We start from the raw sequence: 21,106 nt of genomic DNA, 5'->3' as shown, positions 1-21,106 counted from the left end.
AAAACACGTCCAGGCAAAAAACCTCAGTTACTAATGACGATTTGCTAGAGACTTAAAGAAAAACAAGTTAAAAAGCTGCAATTCCTCTTGAAATAAGCCTTCCAGAAAGCCACATCCTCCTCCAACAACATTCCCCTTTCTCATTTTTGCAGGGCATGGTTCAGAGTTACACAAAATACACAGAAAGTATCTCCAGTGGGCTTTGAAATCCGGCTCTCCTCCTGCCAGCCTGTTCTCATGCAACTGATGGTGTTCCCAGCCTGCTTCCCGTGCTCGTACATGTGCCAGCCAAGAACACCAGGAAGCAGCTTTCCATGGCACAGCAGAGTGGTGTGAACCTGCCTGGCAGCACCTCCAGCTCCCCGCTCCACTCCCAGACCATCTCCTATGGGATGCGTGGGCTGGAGATTTATATGCAAAGGTACAATGCTTCTCTATTTACTAATATTGCATAATAACAGATGGGCCACAGAATTTTAATGAGGAGAGGTGAGTAATTGCCCTATTGTACTGTTTGTCTAATCAGTATTTTTTTAAGTGCGTATTATTCACCGGTGTGAGAGGACCGGGGGAAAAGAAGAGTTTCTGCAATAAGCATACAATCATGATTAAGGCAGTTGAGGGCTTGTGGTCCCAAAACAGCTCCCATTTATTTTTAGATACAGTGAGGGGGGAGTTGCCAGTAACAGTTTCCTTACACACATCGTACCCTGAGGTTGCCATTTCTAGGAGTTGTGTCTATTGCTGCTTGTTCTGATGATGTCAGATCTGCTGAAATCCCCAGTTTGAACTCTACTTTTATACATTTTGCAAGGCACATTATTTGTTTTAACTCTGCATTTTCCAGTATTGCGTTATTTTCTGGTGAAAACTGTGCAGGACAATGGCACAAAAGTCGTTTCTGGAGAAGTGGACACCCATTAGAGGCTGGATCCAAACTGACAGTTTTTACCTATACACTGGACAGATGGGAATATCTTCACATTCTCTTTCCTCATACAAGGTGTCTGGGCATGCCTGTCCCCCGTTGGCAGAATCCTGGACAATAATCCTGTACCGAGACTGCTTAACTGCAGTGGCATTGCCTGTAAAACAAACAAAAAAGTTGCCTTCCAGACACAGCTGGCACCCCAAGTAAGTGATCTAGCTGACTTGGTAATAAAGATGCTTTGTGTTCCATTTATATTTTGAAACTGCGAGCACTCTGGCTCTATCCAAGCAGGGAAGGAATGGTACATTGGATCAAAAGCTACCTTTACTTGCTTTAAAGCTACCAGGAGTTCAGCAGAACAGCACATGAAAGGTTGATAAATCAACAGCCTAAGAGACGCATCAAAAAATGTCTATTTAACAGAACATCAAATCAAAGAAGAAAATAAATAAATAAATAAGAAAATGAATACCTTAACGAGAGAAAAGAATAAAACCCAAAGAAACAAACTGTCCTAATGGATTTTGTTCTGAAAACACATCTTTGTGGTCTCAGGCTGCTAACAGTAACTCATCTTTATGGCTCTAGAAATTACAGATAACTTCCTGATAGGGAAACCATTGCAACCAAGAGAGGCTAACGCTCTGCTCAACCCGAGTTGATGCAAGATCAATCCATCTAGAAACACAGTTCACAAAATCCACAGAACAGAATGTGGCAGGAAAGACAAGGACAAGGCTTATCTGTGTATCTCTACAGCCAAACCAAGCACAATCCTTGGCTGTGCAGGTGGTAAGTACAAACTGAGAGCTGTTTTAACCACTGTCTGTGGCATTAGTACTTCTTTGGGTACCGTATTCATACTTCAAAAACAGATGCTAGAAAACTAAAAAAGTATCTCAGCAGAACTCCATAAAGGATGCCACACCAGGTAAGCATCTTGAAATAGTGGACTTCATCAGATTTGTCCAAAAGAGAAAAGCAGTGTGCCAATTAGCCCATCATAAGCATTACTTTTCCAGCTCAGGATAAGGGCAAAGCTGCAGCAGCAAGACTACAATGCATTACAGTAGAAGGAAAACTTAGAAAAAGTCACACAATGAACACAAAGTACGAGTCCAATAAAAATGCTGGCTTTAAATGAAAGCCTCCACTGGCACATGTGCCATCACTGTGAGATCACTGCAAAGGAACTTTGGGCCTGCCTTGAGGCTGCTCACCATGGCTGCTGCCCTAGGACAGGATAAGCACATCCAGAGTGATCCCTCTCCTGCTTCTTTCACAACCACTACCTGAGGCAGCTCTACGGCTTCCTACAGTCTCCTTTCAGATGCCTGATTCAGTGCCTGTAAAGCCTCACAAAGAGCCTTTTCTTAAAATCTAGCCCAAGTCATCACTCCTGTAAATTAAGCTAAACTTGTTTTATCTTCTGTCCACTGCATGAACGAAACAGTTTATCCCTGTCACCTGACGCACAACCTTCATGAAATTGCAAGGGCTTGTATCTTAACTCTTAAGTCTTCCACTCTCCAAACTAACCAAACACAGTTCTTCGTAAGTCCTTCTCAATTACCTCTCACTGCTCTCTTTCTTTCAACACTGTGCCCAAGGAATCCCAACTGTAGCCTCACCAGGGCAAAGCACAATGACACCTTTGGTGTGTCACAAACAACTTGATCATGAGTTTGACGGGCCCAGGATGAGTTTTAGCATTTCAAATTGTTGACTTTCAGGCATTTTGTAGTCCACTGTATCTCCAGAGGTGCCTGAGGCAGTAGTGATGTTTTCACTTCCCATTCTGTCTTTGTGCAATCAGTTTTTACTTCCCAAGCCACATTTTGAGAATTTTCTCAGTTATTCCAATATAACTCAAAATATTCTTTACTATGTTTGCTACCTCTTTCAGTTCTGCACCATCTACTGGTGTTATTATTCAAGCACACAAGCTGTTAAGACAAATATCACAGGGAATTGGGGCCAGGAGGACTCAGCTCATGTTCCAGTTTGATCCCAAACAGAGGACATCTATCAGCTAACTGACTGAAAGTAGCCTTGAAGAGGACATGGGAGTCCTGATGGACAAGGTGACCATGAGGCAGCAATGTGCTCTTGCAGCAAAGAGACACAGCATCCTGGGTTGCATTAGGAAGAGAATCATCCATGAGGGAGGTGATCCTTCCCCTCTGCTCAGCCCTGGTGAGAAACTGGGTGTTGCACCCAGTTCTGGGCTCCCCAGCAGCAAAAAGATATGGGTACATTGGAGTGAGTCCAGTGAGCAGCCACAGGGATTGTTTAGGGACTGGAACATCTGACACACAAGAAGAGATCAGGAAAGCTGGGACTCTTCAGCCTGGAAAGACAGCTCACAGGATTTTATCAATGTGTATCAATAAGCAATGGCAGACAGGAAAGGAGACAGAGACAGACTGTTTTCACAGTGATATCCACTGCAAGATTTTTCAAGCAGCTGAGTACCCATTTAAGAGAGATTTAATTCAAGGCACCATTCCTCAGTTTCCTGATAAAAGTTTAATGCGTTAAAATCTACCATTTCCCTTAATTAGAGTAGCTACACTGTCAAAAAAAAAGATTAAACTTATTGGGCACAATTTGTTCTCAATAAATCCCTATTGGCCAGGTTATCTGAATCTGATTCTTTAAATGTTTATTTCTTGAATAATAACTTGTTCTCATGGCTTTTCACATAATGAAGTGAGGAAGAGTAATCTACAGTTTTCTTGACCTTTCTTTTTGAGGAGGTGGGAGTGAGAGAGAGAGTGTTGGGTTTGGTTTGTCTTGGTACTACTGAAATTTAGTTAATTCCTTAAGACTTAACAGTTTCTCACCCAGAAGACAGACACTAAATGCTCTGGCATTACTTTATTTCTTCCTTCTTATTCACACAGCCCCACTGACACAGGAATATGTACTCAGTGGAAATACTTACTCTTTAGTCCATTCTTCTGGCTGCAGACAAGAAACAACAGCAGCAATTGCACATTTCCCTTGTTGTGTTTCCCTCATTTCTCAGAAAGTCGTGGACATATATTTCATTCAGCTTCCCTTTACTATTAATCCCTTTATGTAATTCTTGTTATCTAATATCCACTAGCTTAGTTTGCATTCTCAATTTCTTCTTTCTAATCTTTGTGAAACAATTTGACAATCCAAAAGGAAACAAGATTGTGAACAACTCTGATGATAAGATAAGAAAGGGCTTCTCTAGCTGTGTGTGACGGTTTCTCTTCATTTTTTGAAGTTTGAACTTGCAAGTCATATACACACGTCTCGCTCTCCTGTGCTACTGGCTTGCTCTTAGCACAGTTTAAGGACAGAAATTACAGTCCAGTAGGGCTTCAGTTCTTTGTAGAGGCTTTCTTGGCAGCTTCCAGATCTTCTGTACTCCTGCCTGCATAGAAAATGTTCCCAAGAGGTACAGCTACCAATCCTTGCAGTTTGTTGAAGTCTGTCTTTTTTTTTTTTAATGTCTTGCTGATATTGCCATCCTTCCCTCTAAGAATCATGAACTCTATCACTTTGTGACGATTTTCATTCAAATTATCTACCACCATTAGAATCTTAGCCATTTCCTTCCTATTAATCAGCACCAAATCTAAATGAGCTTCCCACAGTAATTTTCTCCACCTCGAGAAACTAAATTATCCTCAACATTTATTGCATGTTACTCAAACCCCATTTTCAAAATTGAATTTCCTCACTGGCTTTTCTATAGTGTTCCTCACAAATGTTAATGAGCATAATTTTTATATTTCATTTAGAATTGCTATAGTCTGATTTTTCCAGAGTATTAGCATAGTGTAGGACTGTCCTTTTACGGCTGAGCTTCAGCTGATTTTCAGCATGGCTACGACTGCTTGCCCTCCTAAAAAAAGAAAGTCAAGCCTCAAGATCTCTAGGACCATCTTAACTTCTATGTCCTTGACTCTGCAACTCAGATAATGCTGTTTGAGAATTTCAAGCGTGCCTTCTCCACCTCCCTCTGCCATCAGCCTCCATTCTCCTCCCTTTCACACAGAGTCATTCAACTCCTTTTACCAATCCATTCTTCTCATTCCTCCCTGGATCTTGCATCTCTCATTCCTCTGTGTTTCACTCCTGCCCAGTGCTCAGAGAGGTGCACGACCATTCTCAGGTGAGGGACAAAATCCTTGTTCACTCCTGTAACATGTGCTATATCTGCTCCAGCTTCTACAGGAAACATCCAGCTCCAGACTCTGCTCCTGACCACATGGAAAGGCAGGGTCTGGTCAGCACAAGGCTCTGCACACACAAATATGGACAGATTTTCACAGGATTCTGAGAATTTAGTCACTAACATCAGAACTCTCTCCAGTACTTCTGTACAGATAAGAGCTTTTGAAGGAGTAAGACTTTAACTTTGACCAACTCTGGCTGAGTGTTTGTTTACGAGGACTGAAATGGCAGATTGTGGACTGCCTGAAACAAGGCAGAAGTCACTGGAATTTCTTATCATGGCACACCATGCATTTTATCCACTTTTACCCCATCTCATTTCAAATCTGATTTAAGGCATGGGGAAAGAAATAGGACAGTTACTACCCAACATTTCATGTAAGCTTGCTTAGAGAATTAGGCAATTTCTAACCTTCCTCCTGGAGAACCAACGCTCAGAAGAGGAGAGGTACTTATAGGTAACATCTATTTTCAGGAGGAAGATGAAAAACATTATTTATTGTTAGTTTTTTGCTTTTCTTGTTAATCTCTCTGTTTTAAATCTGTGCTGACAGACCAGAGAGCACCTCATCCATGCTGAAAGCACTTACCTCTCCAGGCCACCTTTGCCACCCTAAAGCAGATGACAGAGGAAAATCTACATGCTGCTCATTCAGAGCAACTCATACTCTGAAGCCACCCTATTGATTCTTTGATTGTTGTTTCGATCCATCCTCAAAGACCCATTAAAACAGATAACATTATAGGAGACTGCAGTAGACAGTTGTCACCTTTAAGTATCTGAAATGGCAGAGAATCAATAACTTGCAACAACCTCCCTGTTCCTGCCTCCCCAACAGGTGCTTGGATTCAATGGCACTTCTTTGGTGAATTATGCTGTCCGTCCATCTGTTGCTGCCTTGAGTTCATTGCTGTCTCCTCTTCTGAGGTAGGGGAGAATCTTTTGCCAGAAGACAGACGGTTGTCTGATGACATTTAAATGTAGGGAAAATGTCAGCTTTTTTATTGTTAGATAGTAAAATGGGATGTATTTTCTCAGATAAACTACAAACAGCTCAACTGGTAAAGTTCTGTGTAAACCTGATTTAGTGATTACATGTTTGTCTAAGTTCTAATCTTATGTTGGTACACAATTAATTTTAAATCTGCCAGGCAATACCTGTTCCTGCTTGATCTGCCTAGTAATTCACCATCTGTATATTGCTTTTATTAAATACAACTTTTCTATAAAAAAAACAACACCCCTCACAACTCACGTATGTATAGTGGCTTTGAAATTTCATTATCGTGCTGAGGTTTTAATTGTGAGATGCAAATTAAAAAAAAAAACCTTGCAATGCAGCCATATCAGTAACAGATTTAGCAAAAAGCAAACTCCCCCATCTAAGAAGTTTTAATTTAGAATTATATTAAAATGATAACGCTGCCAAGGAGGTTAAATAATTAATTTCGTCTCATTTTAATTGTAGACTATTATTTAATAAACAAAGTAATTTACCAGGTAATTTATTCAACTTCTTCATAGGCAGCTCATTTAAAGTCTAAAAATAAATTGCTAATTAAAACAGGATTCACTGTTTTAGAAAGCAACTCATTTTCCTGTAAAATCTAACAAGGACTATGCTACAGCATCCACTGAGAATCTCTGAAGGGCAAGGAAACTACCAACAATAATGAAATATTCTGATAACTGAGAAGACTTTCATCTGAACAATTAATGAAACACATAAATTTGTCACAGAACCCAACACTAGATCATTATAAAGAAACCTTGCTGAACATTTCTTGTCCCAGCCAACTAGATCAAAGAAATGTAAGGTCCTTGAAAAACCACAAAGCACAGGAGTTACTTGCACAACCTCGTACATACACCTAGGTTGGTCAAGAGAAAAACACCTCATATAATGAAGCAATTCCATGCATAGTCAAATAACACTGGGACCTTGGAGTCCTGACTTTGAAGGCAGAAACCCAGAAGAAATTTATTCCATGCAGAGAGAATCTACATCTCCAAATCTGTTCATGAGGGTCCCACTTGCACAAGACCAGCGTCAACTCAAAGTCAACCGAAGACCTCAAGTCCAAAACTCATGCACATGAATGCCCTAAAAATTATTAGACTGGTGTGAACTACAACTACCACATGTTTCTAGGCCAATTCTCTAATTTTTCCCCAAATGTTGACCTCTTAAAGGCTTACCAGGCTGACATGCTGTTGGGCAGGGAGTCCACTCACTGAAAGGTGTAACAACACAGTCCTTCTTGCAGGGGAGGACACACGGCCGCACGGCCTCAGGTCGGATGGACTCTGGACACCTATTGATCCGAACGCAAAGACAAAGCGTAATAAAAAATTAAAACTATGGAGAAAGACCTTCTTCTCAAGACTTTCACAGGGCATAGTGAGCATAGTGCCATACCAAAGATATCCCTCCTGGTCACAGCACAACTCGTTTTTCTTCTCCTTTGCTCTCACATAGCAATTTAGTACATTTCAAGGGTGAAAAAAAAAAAATAAATGTTTTAAAAATTGTGGAGCTCAGCTTGATGACTACAGGACAAAGGTAGCTTTGTCTATGACAACAAAAATACAAAGCTCACTGGAGCAAAACAGACATATTTATTACCAAAGAAACTGAGTAGTTATGTTTATAAAGTAACCTTCTTTCAGCACAACATGCAACAGCTTTCAAACCACTTGCAACTGGCTCTAAGGACTGATGTGATATTCCTTCACTCTCAAACCCTAGGAAACACAAAAATAGTTTCAAGTGATCTTTAATTGAGGCCTTGATTGTTATGTTAAAAGTTGTACAACACAGTACAGTAAGAAGAGCTCTGTGAATTTCTTCATTCATTTTTAACTCTTAAATGAAAAACGTCACACATATTTTAATAAAAATTTCAGACACAGTTAATACATAAGTTAATTATATTAATTAGTTAATATATAAAAACTCAAAAAGTGTAAAAGGGACAATTTTCTGGGATCAGGCAGATCTTGCATATCAAGTAGGTGAACAGGAAAGAAATTATTCTTTTTTATTTCTTATTGGTTTCCATTAAAAAAAAAATCATTCAAAAATACTTAGCAATGCATGCAACCCAAAATGATCCCCTTTCAAAGAGGAATATCCCACTAATCCCTACTAGAGGAAAGAAAAAAATTTGAAAGTCATGATTCTGCTACTTAAGTGTTTACTTACCCCCTTTGGTTCCATTTCTCCTTACACCATCTCACAAGTGGAGGGGGCAAACAACTATTTTAGACATTATATAGCTCTATAAACAATATGTCTAATTAGGTAAAGTCAGAGCATATCAGTGGATTCAAGATCCAAATGAATACTAGATTTCTTTCCTTTTATTTAATTAATCTCATTAACCTCAAGAATTTTAATTAACTTTACTGAAATCAACACAGTCTGCTTATACGAATAGGATTGTTTTGAGAGCTACAGTAAGAAATGAAACTCACTTGTAAGTCTCTAGACTCATTAATGGTGCAAAAATAATTAGCAAGGTCTTGATTTTCCTATACGAGGGAAAACATCTGTGCTACTTATTTTCCTCATTTAGTAAAGCAAAGCAAAATTCAGGATATTTGTACTGCAGAACATATAATTTTGTTGTTGTGTTGCTATCACATTATAGAAGCTATATATACCAAATGAACAATATAAATCACACATATGGTTCTGCCTCATTGGGGTGCAAATATAATGCAAAATCTATTTACTTTTTCTGTTTTATTAGAGCACTGCTAATAACGTATTGATGAACGTTATATTCAGATGCACTTTACATTTTCCTCACACCTGTCCTGCAGGAAAAGTATTTGCAGAAAACCGTAAATTAGAATAACAGAGGAGCTACAGCAAAAAAATCTCCACTGCTAAAAGCCGAACTTGGCTTGGATTTACATGGAAAGCTAAAAAGGGGGTAGCTATTTGGTTTTGTTATATATTAGGACCCCTTTCCTAGTAGTGATGGAGTAGCACCTGGAGAATTAGTCCTGAAACAAAATTATTTTCAACGCCGCAGATTCCATACACTGAAAATGCCTTTACCTGCCATGTGTTGTATAAATAATCACTAATAGTCCTCCTTTAATTACCTTTTAGGTGTGACCTGGCCAGAACTGCTCTTCATGCAGAAGACTTTCCTTGTCTGTATTCCCACTCCACAAGTGGCCTCTCCACTCCAGTTGATGGTGGAGTTGAGCGCGGTCACCAGCACGTCTTCGGAGCAGGAGCTCCAGGGAGACGTTTCCCAGAAGAAATGCACACATGGATGATTGTTACAGGCACGGTGTTCCTGCAGGGCTCGGTCAGGGGGACAGGCTTTTCCACCTGGAAAGGGTCAAGAGAACACCATATTTTATCTTATGGCACATGGCAAAAGGAAGACAAGGAAAGATAAACAAAAATGCCAGGTTTGTCTAATATCTTCTCTTTTTTTCCCATTAAAATAAATAAATAAAGCTTAAAGAAAGCTGTTGACCTTTATGGCTGCAATAACAACCTTCTAAAATATTGTTTCCCCATTAAACTAGCCTTGCATAAAATTGTATTCCAATGCATAATGGAAACAGAAATAGGCAAAGAATATTTCTGAGCTACCTTATTGATAACTCCTACACACAGCCAAGTTAATTCAACTTAAATGCCAGTATCACTCAGCAAACATGCAATTAGGTTTTAAGACAAATTAAGCATTATTTTTATGTTCATTCTCCTTGCTAATTTCCCAAGGAGGAAGGTCTCTATCTCATATTTGGACTCTATTCACGTGTTGCCTTAAAGATTGGAGCTGCTGAGATGCTGAACAGTAATGACAGAGGAACGCATCAAATGATACCCTCATCTGAAAAATCAAGGAGGGGAAACTTGAAAGACAGGTTTTGAGTATGAAGCCTTTACTTTTCTGAAGTACCATCCTTCAAATGTGCGTCCAAAGATTTTGCTAAGCTGCTGTACTTTGTCAGCAACTGGTGATAAATCCACAAAGTACACGAGTTTGAACAGCCTCCCCAGAAAGTATAACACTCCAGCCAGCAGCCTGAATTTATCCCATAAAAGCAGGAGATATTTGTAGCTCAAAAGCTATGGAGTAATGCAGTGAAATTAAACAGTAAGCATTGCGATTTTTGGAAGAAAGAAGTAAAAATTACTAAAATGGAAACCATTCTCTTCCAGGAAGGAGAATCTGGCAACCTGGGACATTGCCAAAGTGCTGCAGATTTTGAAAGAACTGAAGAGTGGGGCCAGATATCAGGAGGTTCAGAGCACCTTTACACCCTACTAAAATGAGCAGGAGATGAAGGTATATTGCTCCTCAAAGGGATGCCTATTGCCTTGCAGGACTGACCTTCCCGAAATAAGGTATGACCCCAAGCAGCCACAATGAATAGCAGTGAGAAAGGGAAGAGAGAGAAAAATTACTTGACATGCTGATTTGGATAATCACGTCACATTACCATTTATCTTTTCATGAAAATGGACTGTTCCACCCAGTGTTCAGTCTCAGAAATGTTTAGTATGATGAAGGAGTAGAAAATGCCCCAGGTAACTTATTTCCTGAAGATTTTGACTTGGCAGGAAAAATGCAGACCAACTACTGTTCTTGTGTGTTTGTGAGCACAAGTTTAAAAAAAAAAAAAAAAGGCATAGCAAGCAAATGGTAAAATGCTTGGTGCATTAGGGAAAAAAATAAAAATCAAAAGAAAATATCTAACTTAGATTTTTAACTTCCCAGGGGAAAAAATGATGTGCCTTTTTTTTCAAAAATACTCATGTTAAGGAAGCTCTCCTAAACAACAGAGAGTAGTAACGAGGTAGTTTTAACTTAATAAGAAATACCACAAGGTCCATCCAACCTGGCATTGTGCCTGCAACACCACAAGCAGGAGATACTCTTCATAGAAAGCAAAAAAACCTGGTCATTTTCTGCAGTTCATTGACAACTTTTGCACAAGGAAAGCAGGACAGGACTCCTCTGCCTGGCCATTCCAGTAGCCATTTACAGACTTTTTATGGACATGATGTTCATCAGTTCCTCTAACTCATTTTACACCTGCTGAGAATGCCTGCTCCACAATCTCCTCTTGTACCAACTTTCAGAAGTTTGCTGCATAATTAATTATCTTTGAAAACCTGCTTTAAATCAAGTAAAATAAAGTCCGTCTAGTTTCATCAACAGCTTCCTGGGTTTATTCTGGGAGCTGGTGAAGGGCTTGGAGAAGTTGACCGAAGAGTTTGAAGTGAAGTCAGCCTGTGAGATGGTGTCCAGAAGTCCTCAGACAGCAGAGCCACAGCCAACATTGCCTCCACTGACAGAGGACAAACGAAATGGCCCTTGCAAAGGTACCACAGATTTGTAGAGTTGGTGGCCCAGCTCTGAGCCGGGTATGAAAGAGGTAGAGAAAGCAGGTAACTTAACATTGCCTCACTATTGCAGTGATAATGGCATTAAATCCACTTTCACTCTCCAAAATTTCAGTCACTGTCTCTACACAGAAGTGTGACTGCATAGCAAACCATCACACTCATTGCTAAAGATGCACAGAAAAAGTCGGGGTGTTTGATTTTAATAGTTAATTATTCCTTCCTGAGACATTTACAGCATTCAGTTAAAAGTAGGACATTTTTAGTTTAGTGTCTTGCAGGTTGAGATTACTGTGCTTCTGTAGTTCCAGAATTCACTTCTTCACAATTTCACTGTCATAATTCCAAGTTTATCTGTTATTTGCATTTCATTACTTCCACGGAAAATATGAAGCCAACTGTATTTTTCATTTTAATTATTCTCTAGCTCACAGACTGGTTTAGTAGTAGTTATTATCATTCAATTAACAATTATTTTCATCCTGAAAAGTCCAAATTTTCTTAACAAGTGCTTATAAGGATGTTTGCAAGATCAAGTCCTTACACTGTCCCAGAAACAGCAGGTGGCTTTACTGACAATTTGCAAAATAGCACTTAACAGAGCTTGTCCTAAACTAGATTTGCATCTGGAAGTGTTTTGTTGCTGCATTAACCGCACATAGTTCTGGCAATAGCAGGTATTTTGTGTCAACAAGGCTTTAGTCTGTTGGAGCTCTTCACATTTTATGAATTTTTATGCACTTGATTCAAGACCTTTCAAATCCTGGGTGATAAACCAATACATAAATTAATTACCATATGTGTAACTGTAGCTAGAAGACTAAAGTTCTAACAGAAAATAGTTTGTGTAAATAGCTGTATCACTGATGTTAATACGCAAAAAAACAGATACAAGATGTGTCCATGAAGATCCAGAGGAAATCACATATATTCATCAATAGTTATTTACTTGCTACAACAGAAAAACAAGGTCAGTAGGTCTGCATTAATAAAATAACATAAGAGGCCCTTTTCCACTTCCTCATTTTTCACAGCTCACTGCTTTTAAATTATTACTACAATATTCCTAGATAAAGACACTCACAGGATGAGTCTGTCACGCAGCAATTTTATTGGCAGAGGATGCAGCTCTCCCGAAACAAATTCACACCCAGACTGGCCCTCCATAGACAGCAATTCAGAGGCTGAAGTAAATAACTTTGAACTGTGACAGAATTTCTCTAAGTGACACATTAACTCCAGCCCATAAAGATCTCTTACACCCCAGGTATGATGCACGGACAAGCATTAACTATTATTCCTCACCGCTGTGGAACTGGGACCAGCTCTGATCTAAACACAGTTTGGCTGAGGAATGCAAGTCAATTCATCAAAGGAACAGTGGTTAATGCAAAAGTGTTCACCACTCACCCTCAGCTGGAAGGGCCAAGATGGACCTGCTCCTGCTTTGAGTGCCCTCCGCGTTTTTACTGGAGCACGAGTGGGAACAGGGGGACCACGGGGACCACTCGCTGATGACACAGTCCACGGCACAAGGGATTTCACAAGCCACAACTTCAGGATGGGGCAGCTCTGAGCAGAGGTGATGTGGCACTTCTTCACCTGGAGCAAACGGAAAAAGACATATGGAGAGAGGTACGGCTTGGTTCAATATCCACAGGCTGCATCAAACAGACTAACTTTATGTCAAACACTCGCCTGGCCACGGAGGAATATACTACAAAAGAGAATGTGGTTAGGCTTCAGGCTTGAAAGGGTAGTACTTGAACAACTAACTTAAATATTTATTCAGAAAAGCAAAGAAGAAAGAAACGTGTTTCAAGGTTGGTGTGCGACATCTTGGCTGCAGTCCACTTTATGAAGCAGGCAAGCAAAAGGAATGAGATAATTCACAGATTCGCAGAATTCAATCAGAAATAATGACAGTTGCCCTGTATTTTCTAGCAATCTCTACCTACAGAACCTATTTTCCACAATATAAATCGTGCAGGTACCCAAAGAAGTCAGATTTCTTTTTCCTGTAGATCAGAGAAGTATCTGATAGATGTTTTTGTCCTTCCCCTGCAACCTCACCAGAACAAACCACTCTTATTTCTGACTCTTGCTTCTCACCCAAAACCTAGGAGATACAAAATTATGAATCAGTCAGATCACCCACATCCAAGGGAAAAATACTTTCTGTCGGAGATGAGCCAAGGGACCTGGACCAAAGCACACCTCCTGATGAGAAGCATCTTTCCAAAAGCCCTGTCAACAAGAAGGTAGGACACTGGGGACTGGTGGAGAAAAACCTATCAACCAAAACAACCACTGGTAGAATGAGCAGCAAAAGAAAGCATATGAGGGATGTCATGTGGAATACAACAGAGAACTATTGTTTTTAAAAAGGAAAATAAAATAATAAAATACACTTTTATTTTTTAAAATAATATGGAAAAAGTCCAGAAATTTTAGTAATTATGTAGAATTGACGAGGACATCATAATTCACAAAAAGTTCATAAATATAACTTTCAGTACTGAGTTACATCTAATATCTTACAAATATATTTTAAGTGATGAACAGTCATGATTGACTTTGTTCTATTGCTTAGTATTTCTGTATCCTCATGAATTTTCAGCTATATATATGAAATTTCTGGAAGCTCAACTCCACTTGTTTATAAACAACAAGGTCACACCAAACGTTACCTCTTCTTTTGCCCTCATAATAGTTACAAAGCTCTCCTTTGAGGTTTCTTTAATTATGAACCTAGGGAAAAAAAAACCATAATGACTATTCAGGCTCAACTATATGTAAGAAAAAATAAAATTAAATTTATAATGGCAACAACTGGCTCTTTCACCTCACACTACAGGAACAGGCTCCGGAACAAGGCAGCCCAGGATGCAATTATAAGTGGGAGGGTAGAAAACTGCTGGCCCCACATATACAAGTGAGTAAATAAGAGAGGCAGGCTGTGAGCACATAAAGCTGTCGGCAGCAGGGTGGTATTATCTGCAGTTGCATTCCTAAATGAAGACAGGCTCATTGCCCTCGAGGCACAAATAAAACTTTTCAAGCGTATTATGAGAAGGAGCGTCGGATCCAGCAGGCAATCAGACTGCAAGATATGGTTAAAAATACTTTATTTTTATACTCCCTTTCCTTTGTACACACCTCTGCTCACCAGGAAAGGCTCGATATGCCCAGTCTCTGCAGTATACTCCCTGCACACGGCCCCCATCCCTCAGAACTGCAACTGGCACCCCTGCAAACCAAGCTCAATCCCTCATTCCCTTTGACTGGCCCAGATCAGCACTGCTGCTTTTGACGCTCACATAATACTGAGAACTATCTTCAGAGAAAAACAATGTAAAAACACCAAATAAACCTGTAAGCCTTATTCCAGCTGTCTTCCCGAGTCACTTCAGCGTCAAAATCCCTGCTAACGTTTTGACAGCTTGTCTGTACAGCAGCAGATAACAGGAGGGCATGCTGGGCAGGCGTGATTTCTGGAGTCAATGGTACAGTAGCATCAAGAGATTATATATGCTTTGGTGAAGTGGGGTGAAACATCTGTCTTCTTCTCCCATCACTGACACTGACAGGGAAGCACGTGGACAGTCAGTAACGGGCTTCTGAACCAGAAGGGATGGAAAAGGGACAATGGTACTTCAAGCAGGCCCCCCGCCCCTCCATCCATAACGCAGGTTATCTCTGTTGCATCAGGACTTTATGCAAAGAGAGCACCATGAAGTTCACCAGATTCTGAATTTAACCCAATTTTTCCACCAGACTGTGCTACAGATGTAAGAATCAGAGAAAAACCTACTTGTTGAAAGCCAGGAGAGCCTCTCCATTGATCTAATCTGACTTTACAAAACCCAAGCCACTCCATTCAAAAGACAGGTCCCCTTTGGGGTGGCTTCCTCCAGGTGCCACATATTTTGGAGTAAGCACCCTGTGGGGAAGGGAAGCAAAGGAGCAAAACACACTTTCACCTTCTTCCCTCTGTGACTCCTTTTCACGCTGGATTTACAGCGGGGGACAGCAACAGCAACACTGCAAACAGAGGCTGCAATTCACAGTTCCTCAGCAAGGAAGGGAAGCTTTGTGTTTTGTTATAAAGAGTTTACCACCAGGTGCATGGAGGTACAATTCAACACTCACTTTGATTTACTTTATAGCTCCACTCTCTGTGTTCAGGTTTAATTACTGCCTTCTATTACTGCAGAAGGGGAATGTTCTCCTGCACCAGCCGCCTGGCTGAGAATTCTCAAAAAACTACTGCATACTACAAAGGGAGGCAATAATATTTCATTTTCCATGAAAAATACTAGTACAGGATAAAGCTGAAGTGTGCTTTATACATTGTCACAGATTTACAGGGAATATTAAATTCTCCAGAGCTTCCAAACTGTCCACCCCGTACCTTGAAGGTGTAATTCTTATCTCAGATATGCTGAATAATCTTTCCAGATATTTCTATAATCTTTACACACACGAGTCTGTTCTATGGGGCTGGATGGGATCCACCCAAATGCACTGAGGGAGCTGGCAAAAGGGCTCATTAGACACTCTCCATCATTTACCAGAAGTTCTGGCTATCTGGGAAAGTACCAGGTAACCCGCGGTCAGCAAATGTGACACTCAGCTACAAAAAGGGCTGGAGGAGGATCCAGGGATCTTTAAGCCTGCAGCCTGATCTTGGTACCAGGGAAAGTCATGGAGCAGATCATCTTGAGTGCCATCACACAGCATGTACAGGACAACCAGGGGAATCATCCCCAGCCAGAGAGGTTTTACGAAAAGCAGGTCCTACTTGACTAAACTGACCTCATTCTATGACAAGATGACCGACCTATTGGATGAGGGAAAGGCTGTGGATGTGTCTAACTGGACTTTATCAAAGTTTTTGACACCACTCCCCACAGCATTCTCCTGGAGAAACTGGCTGCTCATGGCTTGGATGGATGCACTGTGCAATGGGTAAAAAACTGGCTGGACATCCAGGCCCAGACAGTGGTGGGGAATGGGATTACATCCACCTGAGATCAGTCACCAGTGGGGTGTCCCAGGGCTCGGTACTGGGGTCAGTCCTGATTGATAACCTGGACAAGGGGATTGAGTGCACCCCAGTAAGTCTGACACCAAGCTGGGTGGGAGTGTTGATCTGCTGGATGGTAGGAAGGCTCTGCAGAGGGATCTGGGCAGGCTGGATAGAGTGGTTGGAAGCTGCCTGATAGAAAAGGACCTGAGGATGTTGGTCAGCAGCTGGCTGAGAGCAAGAACATAACTACCTGCCATCACCTGTGAGGCACAACTTCTGAACTGCCTGAGGTAGAATAATTGAAACAGTACCCTCAGCATCCCAGCAGCCAAAGTGATCCCTCTCACATGCTCTTTATTTCATGCCTTAAGCACAAATTGTTCTCAGCCTTGCTGAATGCTTGCTTTCCTAAAAGAAGCTATAGTTAAGAAAAATGCTACAGTTTTCTATTCAAAATGTTTTATTGCAAACATCCTGAACAACTCTAATGGCATTTTTTAAACTGATTGCCCTGTACTTGAATAGTTTAGTGATTATAAAGCTAAATACTCAAGATATACTCACCAGATAGCCTTTTATAGGAAAGATTTAATCCATATTCTTCCCAGTCAGGAGGTAATAATTACAAAAGAGAAGACTAGCATGGCATTTTTGTAAATATATTGGCTAACAAAGTTGCTCATTACCTAATGTACCAGTCCCTCATTTGAATTCTTTAACAAGGCAACAGAGAAGCTACGTGGAGAAGTACCATTCTGAGTAGAATTTTTAATTCACCTAAAAGCAAACTAAATTCTTCCCAACAGCAGACACAAAATAAGGAATGACCTAAACCCCCCCTTGAATTAAAGAGCTTGGTCTCGTTTCCAGCAACTCAATTTTTTTCTCATTGTCTTTTCCATTCCAGAAGGAGAAGCCACTTCCATGGTCCTGAATAACACGCTCCATGTCGAGGCACTGAACCAACAGGAAAGTTGCATTTGGAATCAGTCCCATATTAAACTGCATCTGTCTATTTTACATACTGCCTTGCAGCTCTGGTGCATTAGCCTCATTCTTCCCAGTGACCTGTCGTACACCCACCTCCTGTGACACAGTTTTTAATTACTCCTGCCAAAGACGTTCCTCCTCTGGCTCAGGAAAAAGGGAATGTCCACTAGACAGGACACAATTAAGGCAGTAAAAATACAAATCCCATCAGGCAGCAGGAATGGAAAGATCAACTCAATAACAAACCAAGTATTCTCCTTTTGACATTCAATAGTATACCATGCTCATTTTTTAGAAGGAAAAACTGCAAAGTTACTTTGAAGATTTCAGGTTTTCACATGTGTGGAGCCTCGAGTGACCTCCATGATGGGAAAAGGCTCAAGGCAAAGGAATTACATTTCAGACTGTTCTGCATTGCTATGTAGAAGTTCAGAAAATTTATTTTTTGCACAAGACTGCTGCAAAAATGCTGCATTTTTAATGACAATTACCAGTTTGCCATCAATATTTCTCCTTGTAGCATTCCAAATTATTCACTGGAAATAATGAAGCTGTCATCTAAAATACTATATGTATCGTAAAATTTTATGTGCCACTTAAATCTCAGAAAAGAATGACAATAAACTTTGATTAAATACTTGCCTGTAACAGAGTGAGATGTCAACAGGCAGCAGTAAATCCAGAGGAATTCCTATTGACTGTATGCCAGTTTGCTAAGAGCAAATGCATTCAGAGAAAGCTGTCTGCTGGCAGCATCCTGGCCTAGGCATCTCATCAGCTACCGAAAACGGTACATTTAAACTCAATAACAATCAAATTACAACAGGAGAAATTTCTCATAACCATCTTGAATGTCTTCATCTCATCACAGCATCACGGACCTTTTTTCCCATGCTGCACAACCAGCTTTAGAGAGATCTTAAAGCATCCAGGGGCTGATGTCTTCAGTCATCTCCAGCAGATGAATCTCACTGAAACCTCTGGCTCCCGCTTGGTTTTCCTTAATGCCACTCAACAGGTAAGAACATCGGAGAAGAGCAGTGTCAGTTTGTCAGGGAGAACAGTGGCACATGGAATAAATTTAATTGCAGTGGTCCATCACTCTTAGCAGAACCCCACAGAGGGGAAGGGGAATGCAAAAGCGACGAAGGCGAACGGAGGTCGAGACCGTGAAAGAAGGTGAAGCCGTGAAATAGAACAAGCCACTCACAGCAGACAGGAGGAAATAAGCACAAATAAAACCAAGACTTTCTCAGGGAACAAAAGAATAAAAGAATGGATGAGACAATCATTAAGGTTTTGAGTCAAAAGGCTTGGTTAAAACGCAACTGTGAAAAACAATGTGTTAGTTTAAGGAAAACACATTTTTAACCGCATAATGCTCAGTGAAGAAAAAGGCAGAAAAGACTCAGGAGGATAAGAAAAAGGAAAGTAAGCCAAAAAGTACAAAAATTAACAGAGGGAATGAGAATAAAGATGAAAAGAAATGGATGTCTGGAAATATGTTCCAAAATCCCCATAAAATCAGAAATCTTGTCCAAATCCCTCCATCACTGGCCACCATCCTGTCCCTTACTATGCCCAAGCAATCATTACAGAGGGTATGAGAAAAAGATGAGCATGGAGAAAAAGCAGTATTTGGTTTTGTTTCCTGTGTATCCTCTACAGCAATTTGGACTGTTTGCCCACTGTTGTTTTCTCTTTATGCAAATGCACACAAGAAAACTGATTTGTGACTCCAAGGAAGCTCCAAGAAAGCCCAGCCCAGGAGAGGCACGTGAGTGAGCAGCTGCCAAGCCCGCAGAGAACATCCCAGAACATCTCTGTGGAGTATCACACACACAAGGTTACAAAAACTAACACACCTGCGTGAGGTTTCCCACACAGAGATTGACTCCAGTGTGTTTCCTATCCCACATGGAAAGACAAGTTGTCACTTAAAGGAATTTGCTGCATATTCACCTGCTGAGCTTGGGCACAGGAGCAGAATCAGTTCTACCTTATGGCTGTTTGCAGAGTCCCTCCTGAATTAAAGAGAAATTGCTCCTGTGGCAGCTGAAAGTAAACACGGGTTCGCTGCATCCCCAGAGAAAAGCATGGAAATTCAGGCTGCTGTTCCTAATAATTAACATAGCACAGCAATCTGAAAATATAAAGTATAACAACTTAACATAATCCATATTAGTGTTCTGGGGGTTTTTTCCTCTCTTTTTCTTCGCACGTTTTTCTTTTTTTCTCCATTATCCCTCCTCCTTGTAAATGAGGGAAGCTATACAGGTGGGTTGATCAAGACTGATTGCAATTAAGATTTATTGTTGAAATTGCTGCTATGGTGTAATTGAAACAGGTGTCCCTCTATTTCCTTCTCTGTATTACTTTCTTCCAAATGCTAATCAACACAAAATATTGTAGAAAGCAATTATACAAAAAAGTCAAATGTATTAAAATATTATAAAATATACATATATTTCCAAAACTTTACGAAAAAAAATTAGTGGGCTTTTTTATTCCAATAACATACAGAGTCCACTTCATATTATATATCTTAGCATATATAATATGCTAAGATATAATATATAATATGGGGCAGAATAATTTTAGTGGAAGAATTCAGGCATTTTAGTTTAGAAAAAAGGAAGGTGGCATTTTATTTCTAATGCATCACAGCCATAAATTTCCAAACATTAAGCTGCCTTAAGTTGACTTAAGTTGCCACCTTTGCTCTCAAAACTAAAAAAAAAAAAAAAAAATTATTACAAAGGGCAAAGTAGAAGAAAAGTTGTGTGTTCACACATGGAAAAGTGCAATACTTTTATACCTATACTGCTTTGATTATTCTAATTTTTCTTCAGATTATGCTACTGAGTAATGATATTCCTTGCTGGCTTGCTCATAGCCATCAAAAGCCTGTGACTGACTGTTATCCAAACAATATTCCCAAAATAAGTTGGCAATTTGACATCTATTGGGAATAGCAGACTCTTTTTCTCTTCTAGCCCAGGAATCACCCCAGAAGTGAGTTTGTATTAACATGGGACACTGAAAAATTGTAAACAACAGTGCAGCAAATGAGGTTGATCTAAGTTGGCAAAAGTCTTGTTTTCAGATACAGTGAATGCTAATGATAATAAATAATTGCAAATACCATCTGGACTCTTTAAAAAACATCTTTCTCCAAGTCTGCAATTGAATCTCTACAAAAAGAGGATCAATGCAAAAGAAAATGAAAACAGTAAATTAAAATTAGATTTATGCCAACAACTTAAAACTAAGAGCTCATTTAGAAGCAGTTAACACAAAAATGTGTTCTAGTTCAGCTGCAGAGTCTGGCCTAATCCCATAAAGCAACTCTGAGAGCTCCTGCAGCCCACCAGGAAATGTTCAGAATTTGCAGGACCAAACACTAAGCTATTTTTTATTTTTATTATTACTACCATCTTTTTCAATTTTTTCTCTAATTGATCCACAAATCTCAGAACAGAGCTTTTAAAAACTGCAATAAAGAAGAAAATACACCCAGTATCAGAGATGATCATCAGTCAAGGGTCTGGA

At 40.0% G+C, this 21,106-nt stretch overlaps 1 protein-coding gene across 5 annotated transcripts in view; it reads right to left on the bottom strand.

Moving 5' to 3' along the window:
• The window catches only part of THSD7B (thrombospondin type 1 domain containing 7B), a 309,193-nt gene that overhangs the window by 128,291 nt on the left and 159,796 nt on the right, over positions 1 to 21,106 (bottom strand). For all 5 annotated transcript variants that reach the window (XM_027748995.2, XM_039386349.1, XM_027748994.2 and 2 more), the window contains exons 9-12: positions 12,943 to 13,134; positions 9,264 to 9,498; positions 7,347 to 7,462; positions 953 to 1,085 (exon numbers count right to left, since the gene is read on the bottom strand). In XM_027748995.2, coding sequence (XP_027604796.2) covers positions 953 to 1,085; positions 7,347 to 7,462; positions 9,264 to 9,498; positions 12,943 to 13,134 — 676 coding nt within the window. The remainder of the gene's footprint in view (positions 1 to 952; positions 1,086 to 7,346; positions 7,463 to 9,263; positions 9,499 to 12,942; positions 13,135 to 21,106) is intronic.

The sequence above is a fragment of the Pipra filicauda genome, unplaced genomic scaffold (assembly GCF_003945595.2).
Source record: "Pipra filicauda isolate LSUMZ 115617 unplaced genomic scaffold, ASM394559v2 scaffold47_size6085603_pilon, whole genome shotgun sequence".
In the NCBI taxonomy this organism is placed as follows: domain Eukaryota; kingdom Metazoa; phylum Chordata; class Aves; order Passeriformes; family Pipridae; genus Pipra; species Pipra filicauda.
The sequence above is the reverse complement of the archived record's forward strand: the minus strand, read 5'-3'. Positions and strand labels throughout refer to the sequence as shown.